The sequence below is a fragment of the Dryas octopetala genome, chromosome 5 (genome assembly GCF_963921425.1).
Source record: "Dryas octopetala chromosome 5, drDryOcto1.1, whole genome shotgun sequence".
NCBI lineage: Eukaryota > Viridiplantae > Streptophyta > Magnoliopsida > Rosales > Rosaceae > Dryas > Dryas octopetala.
In genome coordinates this window covers 16,905,979-16,923,917 of record NC_141370.1, presented here as the reverse complement: position 1 = coordinate 16,923,917, position 17,939 = coordinate 16,905,979, and the positions used below count along the sequence as shown (strand labels likewise).

Sequence of the window (17,939 nt, the reverse complement as noted above, 5' to 3'; positions counted from 1 at the left end):
TGATGAAATATATTATTTAAATGGGTCTCATATTTTTTTCGTTTGTTACTTGAAAAATAGATATTCAAACTTCGAACCACTTCTAATTAAGTGACGATAAATATATACTAATAAGCCAAGGTAAATCTCATATGTGTTAATGATAATAATATATAGTCGCTAATGTGGTAATCGGCCTCAAGTCTTGCATATTAAAATGTGAGAACTGTCTTTGGGGTTAGCACAAATAGTGAGAGTAGATGAGGTAAAGAGTTCAAGGTTCGATTCCCTCCAACATAACAAAAAACTTGAGAACTGAGAGAGAGTGAGACATACTACACAAGTAGATGATGGCCCAACCACTAGCTGCTTAGCACATTGAAGGAATGATGGGCTCCTTCGGCCCATTAGGAATGTTAAACTGTGCAGCCCAATAGCCCAACGATATTGTATATACAGAGGAGTAAACAAAGCCCACTCCATGTCCATTGTTGTTGGGTATATACAAGGCCCATGTTTCTAGAATCCTCTAGGGTACCAACTTGGCCCACCCAAATGGAGGACGCGCGTGAAATAACGGCACAAGAAAAAAAAAAAAAAAAAAAAAAGAGTTCTAGAAGAGTCTTTTATTATCTGATAAAACCCGCCTGCAAAGTGCAAAGTCCAAAGTTTAGGGTTTTATCTTCTTCAGTCCAGCAAGCCACTAAGCTCTCTCTCCCTCCTCTGCTCTCTATTTCGGTTTTTCCGTTCTAATTCTGAAAGGTAATTGTCTCTCCATCGTCGTTTCAAGCATGTATAGCTGCGTTTTGCTCAATTAGGCCTATGAATTTTTTCGGATTAATACGTTTTTTTCCATCATTTTTGTGCTGAATTACGTCATTTTGGGTGTACCCAGAAATGGCCACAGCTCATCTGACAGCATCGTCAATCTCGGCGAGGAACTTGGCGTCGTTTGAAGGGCTCAGACCTTCAAACGTCAAGTTTGGATCTCCAGTAGGATTAGCGCTTGTGAGCCAGAGGTCCTTCCGTGGTCTTGTCGTCAAGGCTGCCACTAAAGTCGCGCCTAAGGTGAATATTATGTTGCTTCTTCTCATTTCTCTATCCCTTGCTGTTATCAAACTCAGTCTGGTTCATTTCTCTTTTCTTTAGCCCAGTAGTTGATTTGTTTGGGTCAATACTCATTAGTATATGCGTAAATGGGTCGTATAAAGTATGGATTTTTGTTGGAAAAGTTTGGTACTTTTGGACATGTTTTCAAATTTGTATGTGCACTTTTGTGATGGTAATGATTTGAATGGGTTATTCTTATTTGGGCTGGTTTCTTTGGAAGTCCAAAACTAAGATTGACTTTCGTAGTTCGGTTGTGGTGAAATTCTTTGTGATTGTAGAATAAATTTATTCAAGTAATAGATTGTTTTTAGCCGTTAAACATTTTCATTCTTTGAAAATGGTATTAATCATTGGGTTTATCATTAACCTGTCAATTTGTTCTATACAAGGGTTATACTACTTGTGGTGGGTTTATCATGTTTTAAGTTAACTTTGCCCATTTATCCAAAAGAATGTTTGGGTTATGGAATTATTGTTTGTTGGGTAGGGAGGTGTGTTAACTTATCTCCTTTATTTAACTTGTCATTTCCATGCCGTTTGTGTTTTATCTGACTGATCGTTTTCTGATCCAATTCTGCAGTACACTTCAATTAAGCCATTGGGTGACAGAGTGCTTGTGAAGATCAGTACCGTGGAAGAGAAAACTGGTGGTGGAATTTTACTTCCAACCTCAGCTCAGACAAAGCCCCAAGCAGGTGAGGTGGTTGCTGTTGGAGAGGGTAAAACAATTGGGAAGGCTAAAGTGGGCATCAGTGTGCAGGTGAAGATGATTTAACATACTCCTCTGTAGTTGATGGTGAATCATTGTCTAGATTTCATGTTTACTGAATGCTTCTTTCCATTTATAGACTGGCGCTGAAGTTGTATATTCCAAGTATGCTGGGACAGAGGTGGAGTTCAATGGTGCGAAGCATCTTATACTGAAGGATGATGACATAGTTGGTATTCTTGAAACAGATGACGTGAAGGATCTCAAGCCCCTGAATGATAGAGTCTTGATCAAGGTCTGTTTCCCATTTAAATGTTCTACTCTTGCATATAATTATTACAGGAGTCGGTGCTTGAAGTAAAATTTTAAAGGGTCACATAAGGGGTCTAAGCCTTTGGTTAATTATTAAGGCATTTATTAATATATTCAGAAAGAGATGCAGTTCCTACATGGTTTTGGCTTTTATCATAGTTGGCCGAGTGTCTCTCCCTCTCTGTGGTGAAAGTGGTAGATGCCATGGGACATACTCTTATACATCCAGCACTACGCTGCTATAGTGAATTTTATTACGTTTTCTAACTCACTCTCCATGATGGGGTACATTAGCTACTTTCCTCGGCGTATGTTTGAACCCAAAGGTTAATGATGGTGTTTTACCTCTGTAAACCAATGCAGGTTGCTGAGGCTGAGGAAAAGACTTCTGGAGGCTTGTTGCTGACAGAGGCAAGCAAGGAGAAACCATCGATTGGCACGGTAAGGGCTTGCAAGTTCTGACATTTTTCATTTTAGCCCATGGCATCCCTGCTATTGTAGCTCATGTTTGGCCTCCGATGTATAACAGGTGATTGCTGTTGGATCTGGTACTCTTGATGAAGAAGGGAACAGAAAACCATTATCCATCACCCAGGGGAGCACAGTTTTGTACTCCAAGTATGCGGGGAATGACTTCAAGGGCAAAGACGGTTCTGAGTACATAGCTTTGAGGGCTTCAGATGTCATTGCCATACTTTCTTAGGTGTCCAATTAGATGCGCTCAATTTGTATTTTCAAATGTCTCGCTGAGTTTATCCAAGACATTGCTGATTACATTGTTTCAAGGGATCCGGATGTCACTTCTGTACTTTTCAATGTAATCACACTCGAAATATAATGATTGCAGTTCAAGCAATTTCGTTTTCAAGAGTAGTATTGGTGCTTATATTTTCGTTTAAGCTTGGATGAAGTGATAATGGGAAATAAAACTATCGTTGGATTGGTGGAGGGAAAAGTTTCAGGTCTATGGTGGCGAGTAAATCCAAGATATTATGGTCAAGTGCCATTTATAATGTTAATCGGATATACCAAGCTTCTCACATTGGAGATTTAATCCCACATACAAGATAGTAGTGTTCCCTGCTCGGAATAATAAGGATAAAGTGGATTTACTCGCAATTGCACATAATTACACGTGGAATTTATTGGTGCAAATACAAATATATTAACATTCTGATTAATACTGATAAAAAAGGTGCGGTTGTTACCAATACCATCATGGAAGACTAGCAAGCAATAGCTGCAGAAGTTAGAAATGGCATAAAACTTGGTGCCATTACCCTGTCGGAGTCATAACTACAGTTATATATTTCGTCCCTTTGATGTTCTCTACGAAAGCATTTACAAATGAGTAAGAAATGAATGTCAAATCGGTACATCAGTGTGTACTCCGCTATATCCCATCAAAAATCCTTGTGAGCTCTAGGTCACCCTCTACAAGCAATTATACAAGGAGCTCAACCCGTGGAACCATACTGGGAAAGGAGCAAATACATCCCTCCATGAATTCATACATTTTTCTGATTGTTGTATCAAGTATCTCATGAGAAGGGATTTTGTCCACATCAATTACAGCTCATAGTTGCCAGCCAGATGGGAATCCATCTATCCAAGACCTGATCATTTCAATCCGAGAACCCTTACCGATTAAATGAGCCTGCAGAGTTATCATCATACGGTGCTCTCCATGCATTTCCACTGTCAGTGCCACTACAAGCTTGATTGGGGACTGGAACATTGCCCAGATCTCCATCTAAGCTCATCTGCTGTACTTCAACAGATGATAGTATCTTTATACTCTGGACACAGCTCACAAACTCCCTGAAAGAAATTAAAAAATGAATATTTGAGAAAAAAGACCAATCGGAAAAGCAAAAAGATATTAATATTGCAATTGCAGGGTTCCTTGACTTACTCCCATGGATCATCACCAACTAGAAGTATGTCATTTTCATGATCTACATAAACAAGTTTCCAGTCGGTCCTCTGTGGATCTTCTAGTTGCCCTTCAATCCCAAACATGCGAGCTAGATCATGCCTGAGCTCACCGTAGCCTTTATAACGGGTGACATCAATACATCTCCCCACAGATCCACGCTTTTGAACCTTTAAAAAGTTTGAAGTGGTATAGGCAAAGGAATTTTTAAGTAGATAATGAAATTATATCACATATATTGACCTTAATCACATATTCTTACTCTGAAATGGTACACATCAAATAATGAAATTGGAGAACATCATAAGACCATTTTATATTAATAAATGAATCTACTATGCACCTGACTTCAAAAGGAATAAAGCAAAGAGAGTTCAGTCGAGTGACAAACCTTTGTATATGTTCTCATACGTTGAGCCTGGTTTCCCCACAATCCATTGCTTAAAACTCCAGCTTCATTTATGGCAACATCACTTGAGCACCCAGGCTTGAAAGGTATGTTTGGCGCCCCAAATGACTGAGAGCTGATTGCAGCAGTAGATAACTCCGTCTCAATATCTCTTGGTGTCCCACCATAATTAGACAGTAAGTTCTGAAGATCTTTTTGAGAGTCATATCCCCTTGACAACAAAGTGTCAGGTGCCAATCCCTCAATATTAGCTGAAAAAGGAAGATTGTTTCGCGGATGTGATTGAACATCACCATCCAAACAGAAGGCAGGGAGTGCGTAATTCTGCTGGATTGTGCTAGCATCCAGACAATACGATGTTCCTGAAGATGAAGCTTCCAAGTGGTCAGTGATTGTACCTTTATATCTTATCTGGTCTGGTCCTTTTGAGCTGGGCAACTCATGTTTGATCCGGATATCAGACTTGCTTTGAAGCTCCTGAACCAAATTACTAGCTGGTTCTGCCACTGAATCCCCCAACAACATGGTTGTTCCTTGCTGATTCCTGTTCAAGAGGTTTGATGGGGAAATCTGGCAATTATTTGTAGAAGGGGAGGTTGAACATGATGGACCATCCCCTTCTGTAAGACCAGAATGGCTTCTGATTGCGGTAAGCGGCTTCTGCTGGCTCTGGGGTTGGCTAGAAGAAATATGTTGTGCCTGCATCAGTGATGGAGTTGAGAAGTTGCTATTGAGAAGTCTGTCCGCTGAGAAGCTGTTGCTTTGCTGGTGATGCTGAGAAAGAGGCAACTGTTGTAATTGCTGGTTTTGTTGATGGGCCAGCTGCTGCTGTAGCAGTTGAGGCTGCAAAAGTGGGCTTGGTGGGGAGTGTAATTGTTGCTGCTGCTGTTGCTGTAATTTCTGTAGCAACTGCAATTGGAGCTGTTGCTCTGAGATGCCCTGATGTGATGATTGTTGTACTTGTGGTTGCTGCTGTACTTTCTGCGACATGTTCTGTTGCATGAATTGCAGTTGGGACTGTTGTAACTGCGCTGACTGCTGCCTTTGTAAGAGGCTCGATTGTGGTTCCAATTGTTGCTGAAGCTGTGAGTCTTGTGGTCCCACTGTCGACTGAAATGAATTCTTACTAGAAGAATGAACAGTTTGCTGGGACTGGGCATTGCCTGTTAGTAATTGCTGTTGTTGAAGCTGAGAGAACATAACTGGTTGCTGCGAATTTTGTCCTGGGATCTGGTTAGAAGCAATGGCACCATTATTTAAAAGAGCCGGTAGACATGACTGTTGTTGCTGTTGTTGTTGCCGTTGTGGTTGTGGTTGTGGTTGCTGTTGATGTAGCTGCTGATGCTGCTGAGGCTCTTGCTGTTGTTGCTGCTCCCGCTGCTGCTGTTGGGAGTAATTCTGCTGCTGTTGGTTAGTAGGAGTATGCAATAATTGCTGCAGCTGCTGCTGTTGGGAGTGATTTTGCTGCAACTGCTGCTGTTGGGAGTGATTCTGCTGCTGTTGGGGGTGATTCTGCTGCTGTTGGTTTATCGGAGTATGCAATAATTGCTGCAACTGCTGCTGCTGGGGGTGACTTTGCTGCTGTTGGGTCATCGGAGTATGCAATAATTGCTGCATCTGCTGCTGTTGGGGCCATGCCACAGTTGGCTGTTGTACTTGACTAACTTGGTTTTGTGGAGATCCTTTATTTATCTGGAGACCTGGCGCAGACAAGACAGGGGATTGAAAACTCAACAACTTGGACGGATCATCACTACCAAGGTTATTGTGCATGGCAGGTGAAGGAACCATTGATGGGAAAAATCCAGATTGAGCAGCCGGAAACTGATTATTTTGCTGCATGTTCATCCATTGCACTAAACTCAAACCAGGGAAAATTGAGCTTGGGGCATTCTTCATGCCAAAGTCATCTCCAAGCCAAGGCATGGCTCTCTTGAAAGCATTCTCTATGTCGGATTCATCGTCTGAAAAAGAACTCCCATGGATCACCACCAAGAAAATCATGAGCATGGCTAGGAACAAGTTAACTTGTTCGTAAAGAATCTAGTTAACTTGTAAATATGGTTTACCTGGCATCCCTGGTTGTTTGGGAAACTTGGGTCTGAAAAATGGAGGTGGGCATATGTAGAAAGGAGTTACAACAGGCTCAATTTCCCAAATTGACACTCGGCTAGGTCGTTCACCAGCTGTTGATTCATCCCATCCAACCTATCAAAAGTACAAAAATTTCAATAGCTAGTTAAGTTTAAGTACCTGCCTAGAATGCCTAGAGAATTTCAACACAAATGCATATCAGGTAATAATGGGCTCTACAAGAATGAATCAAGGACATGCAACGCCCAAATAAATACCATCATGCTAGTTAAAATTTAATAGTAATACTCAAATGACATACATATACTATCCAAGCTCCGAGAAGAAATCAAGAATGAGGCCAGCCAAGTGTAGTTTACATATAGACATCAACAAACATTATATAATCAACTAATTCCAAAATACCCAATGAAAGGCTAAACAATACCTGAAGATTGCGCCACTGAGAATTTTTCCATCGAACAGGATCCAAATCGCTAATGCCAGTAATTGTACCCATGTATCTGCGTACTCCTGACTCTTCAGTCTCAAACATCATTCTGAATCGCATGCCAAGTGAAACTTGGGTATACATCGCTTTATTGTACTTGGCTAAAGGTATCACAAACTCAGAAGGGCTGGCCCTATTAAGATCAGATAAATTTTGTCAGAACCTATTAAATAATAAATTAATAATTACTAGATGACATTTATTACATAGCAATAATGACAATCTAAACATTCTATAGAGTTACCTTGGGTTGTAAAAAATAGTAAATGGACTGTTATTTGCAGCAGCATGAGCTGCAGCTGCAAGAATTCCAATATGCATGCTATCACTGGATATGACTGATGAAGAGAGAGCTGGCTGCTGTCTATTAGCACGCCTTATACCCAAGAGAAGCTGAGATTTTTCATCTCTACAAACAACAAGAATGTTGTAACTCATTGACCAAAGGAAGAATACCTAGCTGAAATAATCATCTCATTCAACATGTATTTCATACCTTATAAAAAGAACAGAATCTCCAGCAAAGAGTCTTTTTGTGCTAACAAAAACACTCCATCCTGTAGTCAGCAGGTGCCTTTTTGGTTGGCCTGAAATGAATGTGCTACACAGTTAGAATGAAATTTAAGATATTTACATCTCTATATCTAATAAGAAAAACAGATAACAAAAACAAGTTTATCCCAGAGAAGTTTCAAGGCGCAAGAAATGGTATTAAACCCGGTAAGGAATCATTAAAAGGGCCAGACGAGACAGCCTCTTTAAAATGGTACGCTGAGGCAACATGTGGACAAACACCACTAACTTGATGGTTAAACATTAGATTCACTAGAGCATTAAAAGAACATATATCATTGGATAAAGAATGGAAGGGGAATATTTTAAAGAGGGAAATACCTCGATAAATATGTCTGAACGTCCATGCACTATCATGCAAATCTTTTGCTACAAGCTCCTGGGCAGGGGGTTGCATTGAAAAATCCTATCAAATATATTTTGTTTTAGTTACCACAAGGAATGGTCTACACAGAATTCTTCAATATTTTCATATTAAAATATAAAGTTTCAAAGTTGTGCCTACTAGAGGTGGGAAGATCTTCTCAGCTGCTCGACGAGGGACAGAAAATCCACCATGAGTGCTTGTGTCACTAGCTGTAAGAGTTTTGCAGAAAAACTCAGTAGGTTGCCTATTTTGCTTGAGGCCCAAGTCGGATGCCAGTAATGCTTCCTTGTCATACTGCAGAACACATATTTCAAAGAATTTTGCATGTAAGTGCTGAAGTGCACATGAATATATGTGAAAAGGAATGTTGTAGAGTATGGATTATTCTCAAAAAGAATGGCTGACCTACTTTGTTTACTGGTTGCAGAGTCATTTGTGCATAGACCTCATCTGTTTCAGTATCAGCCTGATAAAGAAAATAAATAAATAAACATATAAATTCCATTTAAAGTAAATTATGTTATCTTTAAACGAATAAAAAAAAAATTTCTTCATAACATTTCATCATCTTAAAGGAGCTGTCTGGAACTGTCATACATGCAATGTGACATTGTGAAGCATGCATATCAATTTTGAAGGAAGGTTGGGGTAGTTCGGTATGAAATCAGTCTCCTTTTGCATCGATGCTGCAACCTGCATGATTTAATAGTCAAAGAAATGCCATAAGAAACCAGAATCTGAAAGAAATAAAAAAACTTTGCTTCTTCACATCTGAAGAGAAAAACGCACTTGCTCACTGTGGCCTTGAGGAAAGTAAACCACAAGACTTCCAACTGGAGGCAAAGAAACCAATGGCCCAGCGCAAGCATGCCATAACTCTGAATTGATTCTCTTCTGTTCTCCTGTTTCAGACCAAACAAAACTTCATCAACATTGAAGAGAACTTCGAAGTCATGATAGGATAATAAATGTCAAGTGCTCAACTTCTTAAAAAAGAATAGGTTTCCTGTGAAGTATCTGAAAATCATCAAACCACACCGGATTTCATATTTCAGCGATCGCAATCAAAATACCCGTTTAAGATTCCAAGAACCCAAGAAATTATTTTCTAAAAATAGAAAAATTTATAATTTAAAAAAAATTAAAACCTTTTCCCCTTATTGTCTGTATATTTTCAAGAAAAAGAAAAAGGAAACCTGTAAATAATATATGTATCAATTCCATAGAAAAGTTACACATTCTTTTTGTAAGTGATCAATTCACATATTGGAGTCATCAACCGAAACTGTATGATATGCAATCAAAGATTAACAAGCTGAAATCCAAATGTTATATGGCATGAAAAATATTTTTAAACTTTTTCCCAACAAAAAATTGTTTAATTAAGAGAAGAAGAAGGCATTCAACCAAAAGAAAAAACTATTAAACAGTAACAAAGCACGAACGTACTTCCACTTGCTAGGGAAATCAAAATCTAAGAGAACAGTTTAATAGCATCAAGCTGAGCAAAATCTTAAAACGTAAATAAATAACTCTAGGACTAAGAGGTAAAGGGGAAGAGAGAAGCTGCAATGGCACAAAGGAACAGTAAAACTTAGAAACCTCACCTTCTCCGGCAGTTGCCAAAAACCCATTTGAGGGGGGCTTCATGCTTAAGATTTGAATGATATGTCTCAAAGATATTCAACTTTCTGTCCTGTTCCACTAAGATATAACCAAAGAGGGTTCTAGCTGCTGCCCATTACCCTGTAGTCGCAGTACCACTTGTTCGAAAACAAAGGGCTTCAAGAACCACCTTGAATGCTCAATAAAAGCTTCTCCAATTCACATTGAACCAAGGTAATTAGGACCTACCCCAATCCCCAAAATGCAACAAGACACTGGCTTGACCTCCAAAAACACAACTTTGTTCAACTTCACCTAATCTGAAGAAACCCACCATTGCCTTTCAAATCCAGCCACTTCCTCTCAGCTCGATATTTGAGAACCGAAAACCCACAGCTCAAATCTCTGTTTACCAATCTCAATTCCCAATGATGTTACCAACCAAAAAAACAAAAAGACTAAGAAAGACACAACTTTGCAGCTCAAACATTCGAATCAGCAAAGTGAAAATTCCACATATTCCATTTCAACAGGGGAATCCAGGTCCCCAAAACCCACCAAAATAACAACCCAACTTGCAGAAATGAAGCTACTCGTCCCCTACCAACCGCCAAAGAAAATAAGAGAAGTAGAAGGTGGGTTATATGAAGAAAACCCCAAAATGAAAAGAGAACAAAAGAAAAGAAACAAATAATGGCAAAACGAGGACTTGTATTTTCTTTTCTTTGGTTCTAAGTTTTTGGGTTTTGCGTTGTTGCGAAGTTGGGTTTGTGTGGACAGAGAATTGTCGACGGGATCGAAGTGGAAGAAACTAACTTGTCGCCGGAAAAGCAGAGGCCAAAAGAAAACAAAGCTCAGACAGCTTTTTCTACTTTGTGAATCAACAGCCCGACATGAAATAGACTCGAGCAAAGCAAGCCTTTCACTCTCCTTCTCACTCTCAATTCTCAATGTCTCACTCCTGGACCCTGGTTAAAATTCAATTTAAAAAGGAAAAGTAATTAATTAAAAGGAACAGAGATTAAATTAATTTAACAGCATCATTCAATTAATTATTGATGTATCATATTCATTAGCGTGTGTTATGCTCTCCGCAGACATTGATAATAATATTCCTTTCCGGTCCATCAGTCCCCACCACCTTCTTTTTATATAAAACCAAATTCCACCCAAATTCACCTCAGATTCCTCTCAAATTCGCATTTCGCTCTGTTTGTTTCTTATTTTTTTTTAATTTACTTATTTTTTAGAAACAACAATTGTGAAACGTTGATGTATGAATAAAATTATTTTTACCATTTTAATTTATGTAGTTAAAGTGAGATTTGTAGGATCTATTTATATCAGTCTTGCCTTTTTAAAGAGATAGTTGTCATACATTTATTATATCGTACGGTATATAACAATTGAATTGCATATTATCACTTTTCAATACTTAAATTTTAAAAAATTCATTTTTTCATTATTGTGGCATAAATTTTCTACCCCCAAATATGATTGTTCATCACGTACAATAGGGCGAACTCTAATTAAAAAAAAAAATTATATCATACAAACACTACATATTATATAAAGACTTTTAACCCTTTTTTTAAGAATCATACAATGAAATTTCATTAATTATCCAAATCAATTATAAGACGATCTTCATCAATACAAGGCATAAGCAAAATAAGACCCTCTTCTAACTAGAAATAAATACCACACTATCAAATAATAAAACGACCAATCTGATGGGCAACCTCATTACATTCACGAGGGTGGTAAAACGCCATAGTTAGATAAACGCCACCCAATAACCTCTTCACTTCATTAGCTAAAGGGTACTTGCAACGTTGGCTGATCTCTGTTTGGTAACCGTTGGATGGGTGAAATGGGATTTTACGATGGAAATGAGATTTGGATGAACCCGCATCATCATATTTGGGAAAAAAGAAGCTTCCTTTGTATGTGCTTGATGACGTGGCAACGCACTTGATGCTTGACTGGGGGAGATGTTATATTATTATTTTAGTGCTGCGTCCAGCATCCAACTATTTTTCCCCTTTTATTTGCGCCTTTTTTTTGGAGATTCGACCCACCAAAACCATCACGCCATCAATTACATATCTTTTTTTTCGAAAATTAGAATTAAATATTAAATTGTAATAATTTTTTTGATATAACATAAAAACCATATAATATTTCAATTGAACTACTAAATTTAAATGTATTTTTTTAGATTAGGTCACAAATATGTTGACCCTTTTGATTTGAACATTTTTCATTTGACATTTTTGTCCTTTGGCCCACATATGATGAGTGTTAATTAAAATTTATAAGGTTTTGATAAAATAGAAAATTAGAATTAAATACCAAATGTCAATAGTTTTTTAATAAAACAGCAAGACACTAATTTTTTTTAGATTAGGTTCTAACCTAGAGTAAAACATTTTGGATTAGGTCACAAATCAGTTTGTTATACAGTTGTGACTGTTGAACAGTTACATTTGTAATTGTCGAACAGTCACAGTTGTGACTATTTAAAATTTATAAAAAATCCAAAATTTTAAAGGTTTCATACTTTTGATTTAGGTTTGGGGGATGAAATCCTATAACCCAAAGACTAAATATTAAAGTTTAAACCTTGTAAATATTGAAAAAATAACAAATCAATAAAAAAGTTATGACTGTTAGACAGTTACAGTTCGATATAACCATGTTTTGTAAAGTTGGTACCTCAACTGAAATTTAGTACCTAAAGTGAAATGACATAAATGTTTTAGTAGTTGAAATGAAAAAACATTATAATTTTGTACCTAAAGTCAATGGACCTTTGATAAAATTGCCCTTGAGATTTTTATATTATCTTGAAAATTTTCTAAATTTGCTAATGTAGTCTTAACTTCACATTTAGTTGTGACTGTACGACACTCACAACTTCAAATTTAGTTATGACTGAATGACAGTCACATCTAAATTGTGAGACAGTCACAATTAAGTTGTGACTTCATTGAATTTTTTTTAGAGAAATTATACTACAATATACTAATATAGTATAAATAGAGGTCAAAACAATACTTTTACTCAAAATAATACATAGTATAGTGGTGTGAGTTGTCTCTTTCAATTTACCAAGACAGTCACAGTTAAGTTGTGATTGGATTGATTTGTTTTTTTTAATACAATATATTATAAATTAATGTAATATTTGTGATGTAATATTATTTTTATTTTTTTATTATAGTGCCATGTAATATTTGTAAATTCTAATACTTTTTACTTTATTATTTTGTTTGATTTTTCAACTAGTACTTAATCTAAAATGTTATTTAATTTTGGTACCTAAACTAAAAAGTTATTGAAATTTAGTAGTTAAAATCAATGGACCTATCATTCTTATGATTCTCTTGGTTTTGGATTTTCTATCTTAACATGAAGTTCTTCACACTAACTTAAGCTTGGGTTTCTTCCTGCCCAAAAAAAAAAAAAAAAGCTTGGGTTTCTTGTCACTGTTTGTAACTCTAGTAGTCAAGAGTATTAATTCATAAATTTGAATTTTCTCTCCTCAATATTGTTTAATAAAAAAAAACTTAAATTACTTCCTACAATCCTATATTATATATTACTTTTTCATGAGATGAAATGTAATGTGACATGGATTGCAAAGCTCTTAATTTAGAATAATGTTGTTGAAACTTTTCCAACTGACTATATAGGCTGACCATATGAAGTGTCAATTGATTTGTTAATCTTGATTGCAGTGTTAATAGAGATGACATATACAGATCAACTGACACCTTATATGATTTTTATAGTTGAAGGTCCTAGATGAAAATGATTGTACAAAAATGACTCATTTTCAAGAAATTGAAAAGCTAATCTTTTTTTTTGTAAGGATTTCTATCATTATACCCGTCATCTCAATCCACATCTCAACCCATGTACAAGGGTATAATAGTCATTTTCATACAAAAGGGTGTTTCATTTTCTAACTTCTAAGAAAACTGAGACACTATTGCATTCTTTTTCAGTCATTCCACTATGAAACTTCATCCTCAATATTCAGATTGCAATTACAGTATATTGCAAAATAACATTACCTTAATTTGCATGATATCTCAATGAAATATGAGAGATTATGGCAAAGAATTTTGAGGGGATAGACTTATTTTGTCCAATATATTGTATTTATTAATGGAATTAATATTTGATTTTAGACCTTAGTGTTGATGCAAATTTCCGTAAGAGATATGCAACAACTTAGAAGGGATGATCTGGCTGATCTGAAGCCCTGCTGGATGATGAAGTGGAGGTTGAACCGAGATCTTCCTGCACGAACACAAGATCAAAGGAGATGGACCGGTGTGGTACCAGCCAAATACGCTCCGATGATGAAGTCAGTGATGTGTATTTGGAGGTGTTTGTGTAAGAACAAGGAATAACATGTGATGAACTTGGGAGAATGAGGAAGAACAAGGTAAGATCTCCTGGGTTTATTCTCAGCAAGTAGGGGATATTTTGATAGGCTTTTTGGTGAGTGAAGTTGTGTATTAGATCCCCCTTTTTGTGCACATAAGGCAGCTTATATAGGCAAAGAAAATGGTGAGGGGTAAGTTACCTGCATGAGGGTGAATGGTTGAGAAGAGGCCACGCGTTCGATCATGAATAGTGGCATGCACAGCTACTCACCATCTCTACATTCAATGCTGCATTGAATGCAAGGATGAAAGAAAAGGATGATCACCAAAGGCCGAGCCGAACCGGGTGTCCACTTCATAATGGATTTCTCCAAGTGTAGAGCAAGTGTTGATTGGTTCGGATCGACAGGAGGCAGTTCCTAGGCCGAGCCGAACCAAATGGTCGAGATGATCCAGTGGTGACAAGATTGTCAGAGCAAGTCCAATAATAATTGATTGACCAAGCCAAAGTGATAAGACGATTGGGGTGGCTGACCATGTCAACCGTTGACTGGTCAAAATGTCACGTAGGATCTTTGAGGCGGTGGATTAGAACATCCGAGCCGAGCTGAATATATGACTTTGTAAGTGTCTCATGTACAATGATCATCTTGTCTAGTTTGATCAACAAAATGATGATCTGGCCCGAGCCGAGCCGAGCCAAGATGAGTTGTACAATCGTCATCTTTTCTGGCCGAGCCGATCCGAGCTGTACAATCATGATCTCGTCTGGCCGAGCCGATCCGAGCTGAAGATTTTGGAAGTGATGTTCCAAGTTCTAATAGAATGTCTAATGGTTGAGATGTGACTGGAGAAAGATGATCTCAAAATCCGAGCCGAACTGATGATATCCGAAAAAGATGATCTCTCGAATTTCTGGTGGATCCCAATATTAGTTCGGATCGGACACGGATAACCCGGAGGTAAGAGCCGATCTCATATGTACATGTCGTTAGCATTGCTAAGCTGAGATGATGACATAGATGGCTGGGTCTGATCAAGTTGACCATTGAAAAGTCAGAGCAAAAATGGGACCTGATGTGCCACGTGTTGATCTATGATTGACCATTGAATCCACGTGGATTTATCCACAAACACTTAGCTCAAACCATTAATTGATGTACATAACTGTGAGCCAATTGTGAACACAGCATTATCTAATTTGACTAACAGCTAAAGATATAGCACTTTTTCTTTTTGGCTTGGTCTTATGCATATAACGTTTGATTCCTCTTTGGCAAAATAATAATAACATACAATTTGATTCCTGAACCTTTTGGGGGAAAAAGTATCCAAAAATAAGGGGATGAAAAAGAAAGAAGGATTTTTATATAGATGGTAGGAAGGGCAGAAGCCGCAAAAGCAGGAGATCATCACATGTCAAAAATTCGGTGGATTCCAAGCTGAGAATTGAGACATCACCATACTTTGATTGAAGTTTAGCTCTTATTGGTATTGGTTCATCAAATTATATTTTAGTGTATGTATTACAGTATTAGTACTTTATTATAAATAAATGAGTTATAAAATGGGTTTAAAATTTTTTAGTTACATTAAAAGTGATTGAACTCTTGACTTATTCTAATTTTAACTTATTTTTCTTATTCTCTTTAATCCCTTAATTAAGTTAACTAAAAAGAATGTATACTCACACGTTTGGATGAGTCATAAGATTTTGTGTATAAATTTGGTGATCCTAATGGTGCTCTGAAGTCTGACCTCAAATATATACAATCATTTTTTGCCTAAAATCTTAATAATTAATAAATCAATAGCTGCTGATAGGCTAGCTATTTCCAAATTTTATGCAGTGCATGACAAAATTGGCAATTTGATTTACAGTCTGGACAATAAGAGCATCCTGATTTTGAGGGTCCATGGAATTGTTTAGGAGCGCCCCCAAACCAACTTCCTTTTGTTCATTCTCTCCTTCAAGAATCAAGACTGCCCCTTTTTCCCCTAACCCACTACCAGTAGAAAATGGGAATTAAGACAGTCATGACTCATGTTTTTAACACCAAAAAAAAAAGTCATGACTCGATCTTTTTTCCATTTCGATTACTCACTTTTTTTTTTTTTGAAACAATAAACAAATCATGGCCATTTTTGTACACTGTGTGGAGTAGTAAGTTTTAGTTCTGATGTCTTCCATGTGCTCTAACACAATAAAAACGGACCACAATAATTCATGGACCACTTTAATAGACTTTAAACAAAGAGTGGTCGTAAAATTGACATATCACTCAAGTCTCAACCAAAAACAACTTATTTTGATTGTTTTAAACATCTTGCAAATTCTTGTACAAGAAAAAAAAAAAAAAAAAACGCAATTGCAAACGCAACATATTTCAAATGTCTAAATTTTATCATATTTCGCACAATCATTTTTATTATACGTTTTGTGGGAGTTTAAAATCTAATCATTTCAACACATTACTTTAGTATTTTCATGATTCTTTTAACCTATATAAGTTTATTGTTAAAGTTCATTTACCCCTCGAGTTAAACCTCAAAGTGTCCAAAACAAATAAAAATAGCGCACTCCTCATTACAAACTACAAAATAATAATACTAATTACAGTGTTCTTTTGTGTCAAAAAATCTTCATTGTAAAAAGTACCACGTACTTTCATAGTTTCATCACATTGTTTCCCTATAAGTCATTCCCCAATATCTTATCAAACAAAAAAAAAAATGTTGAAAATTTCAAACAAATTAAATGACACGTAAAATTGGGTCATACATTTTTAAAAGTGGGTTATGGTTTATGAACCAATACAACCCTTTACATGGGAGTTATGGTTTATAAACAGTACAACTTTTCATAGAAAAATATAAATATTTTGAACCATTGCATTTTTTGCTTTAAGTTTCAAATAAAAGGATATTTCACCGAATGATGTAGATACCTATGAAAAGTCACCTCTCAAGTTAAAAGGTGTCTTAAAAACCAATACAGCCCAGTGCAGTCATTATAATATAACTTACATCTTTTTTTTTTTTTATTGTCTTTAAATATTCATGTTATTTTTGTGTAGTGCAAATCTCAAAAATAATATCAAGTAAGTTTTAATCCACAATATCTTGGTGACAATTTATTTTTAAACTTTTTTTGCACAAATAAAAAATGACAAATTAATCTGAAATCAAACTAATTTAATTCGAGCTTTGACTCAACATTCTCATTTTTCTTTGTTATTGGTTTCATATTTCTTCATACTCTCCAACAAATGAGTCATTCCACAATACAAGGTCCAGGCAATATGACCTTACTTGCCAAATGTTTGGTCCAACAATTATCATATACCCACAAGAAAATTCGCAACAAAAGTACCAATTTTATTAGCAAAGACCTTCTACAACAAAAATAAAATAAGACAACATGAATAAAGGGGAGAACATCGAGGAAATTGTGCATCGATTTATCATGCAACAGCTAGCAATGTAAATCAGAGAATATTTATGAAAGCAAAAGTCTCCATATTTTGAGATGTGATTTCCAATCTAAAAATAAAATTTTGTGTCACATAAAGAAGGAAGTACTTTTCATCAAAAACATGTTTAAAGTCTGACGATGCGTGTCCAATCATCTACCAATACGCTAGGTTCAGAAATTTTTGGTGATGAACAAGTCCTTTGTATAAAGCATCTCACTTTTACAGCTTCTCTTTCCATTTAATTGTCAATCAAGAAACAAAGCTAGAAGCCTAGAACAAATATCCCACAATTTACTAGTACTACTAGATCGACCAATATACATAACTAATCTTTTTTAGAATAAAAACTAGGTACACACAAAAAACTTCATGTGCAAACTTTCGCACAATGTGAAAGAGCATTCGAACCTTTATCAACAAATATTTAGTCTCAAGTACATGTGAACATTCCCATATAGATTAATTAAACTTTATACTCA

At 36.4% G+C, this 17,939-nt stretch overlaps 2 protein-coding genes across 2 annotated transcripts; one reads left to right on the top strand and one right to left on the bottom strand.

Annotated features, from left to right (window-relative positions):
• The first annotated feature begins 598 nt into the window (after positions 1–598).
• On the top strand, positions 599–2,978 carry CPN20 (chaperonin 20). Its single transcript, XM_086244032.1, has 6 exons — positions 599–741; positions 875–1,047; positions 1,670–1,849; positions 1,938–2,093; positions 2,474–2,551; positions 2,640–2,978. Exons 2-6 carry the CDS (start codon positions 877–879, stop codon positions 2,811–2,813), a joined length of 759 nt encoding a protein of 252 aa, XP_086100158.1. The 5' UTR covers positions 599–741; positions 875–876; the 3' UTR covers positions 2,814–2,978.
• A 273-nt stretch (positions 2,979–3,251) lies between these two features.
• LOC147285028 (auxin response factor 19-like) lies at positions 3,252–10,487 on the bottom strand. Its single transcript, XM_086244031.1, has 13 exons — positions 9,587–10,487; positions 8,769–8,881; positions 8,577–8,672; positions 8,389–8,445; positions 8,118–8,273; positions 7,934–8,018; positions 7,536–7,626; positions 7,284–7,448; positions 6,977–7,172; positions 6,525–6,663; positions 4,438–6,419; positions 4,026–4,216; positions 3,252–3,931 (listed from the first exon to the last, which is right to left on the bottom strand). Exons 1-13 carry the CDS (start codon positions 9,627–9,629, stop codon positions 3,751–3,753), a joined length of 3,495 nt encoding a protein of 1,164 aa, XP_086100157.1. The 5' UTR covers positions 9,630–10,487; the 3' UTR covers positions 3,252–3,750.
• Between the last annotated feature and the right edge of the window lie 7,452 nt (positions 10,488–17,939).

Excerpts from the sequence above, each read along its gene's own strand:
- CPN20 (XM_086244032.1), top strand. The coding sequence starts at position 877 with ATGGCCACAGCTCATCTGACAGCATCGTCAATCTCGGCGAGGAACTTG. Across the intron at positions 1,048-1,669 it reads CCACTAAAGTCGCGCCTAAG|TACACTTCAATTAAGCCATT; the intron begins GTGAATATTATG and ends CCAATTCTGCAG. Across the intron at positions 2,094-2,473 it reads ATGATAGAGTCTTGATCAAG|GTTGCTGAGGCTGAGGAAAA; the intron begins GTCTGTTTCCCA and ends AAACCAATGCAG.
- LOC147285028 (XM_086244031.1), bottom strand. The coding sequence starts at position 9,629 with ATGAAGCCCCCCTCAAATGGGTTTTTGGCAACTGCCGGAGAAG. Across the intron at positions 6,664-6,976 it reads CTCAGTGGCGCAATCTTCAG|GTTGGATGGGATGAATCAAC; the intron begins GTATTGTTTAGC and ends TACTTTTGATAG. Across the intron at positions 4,217-4,437 it reads GTATGAGAACATATACAAAG|GTTCAAAAGCGTGGATCTGT; the intron begins GTTTGTCACTCG and ends AACTTTTTAAAG.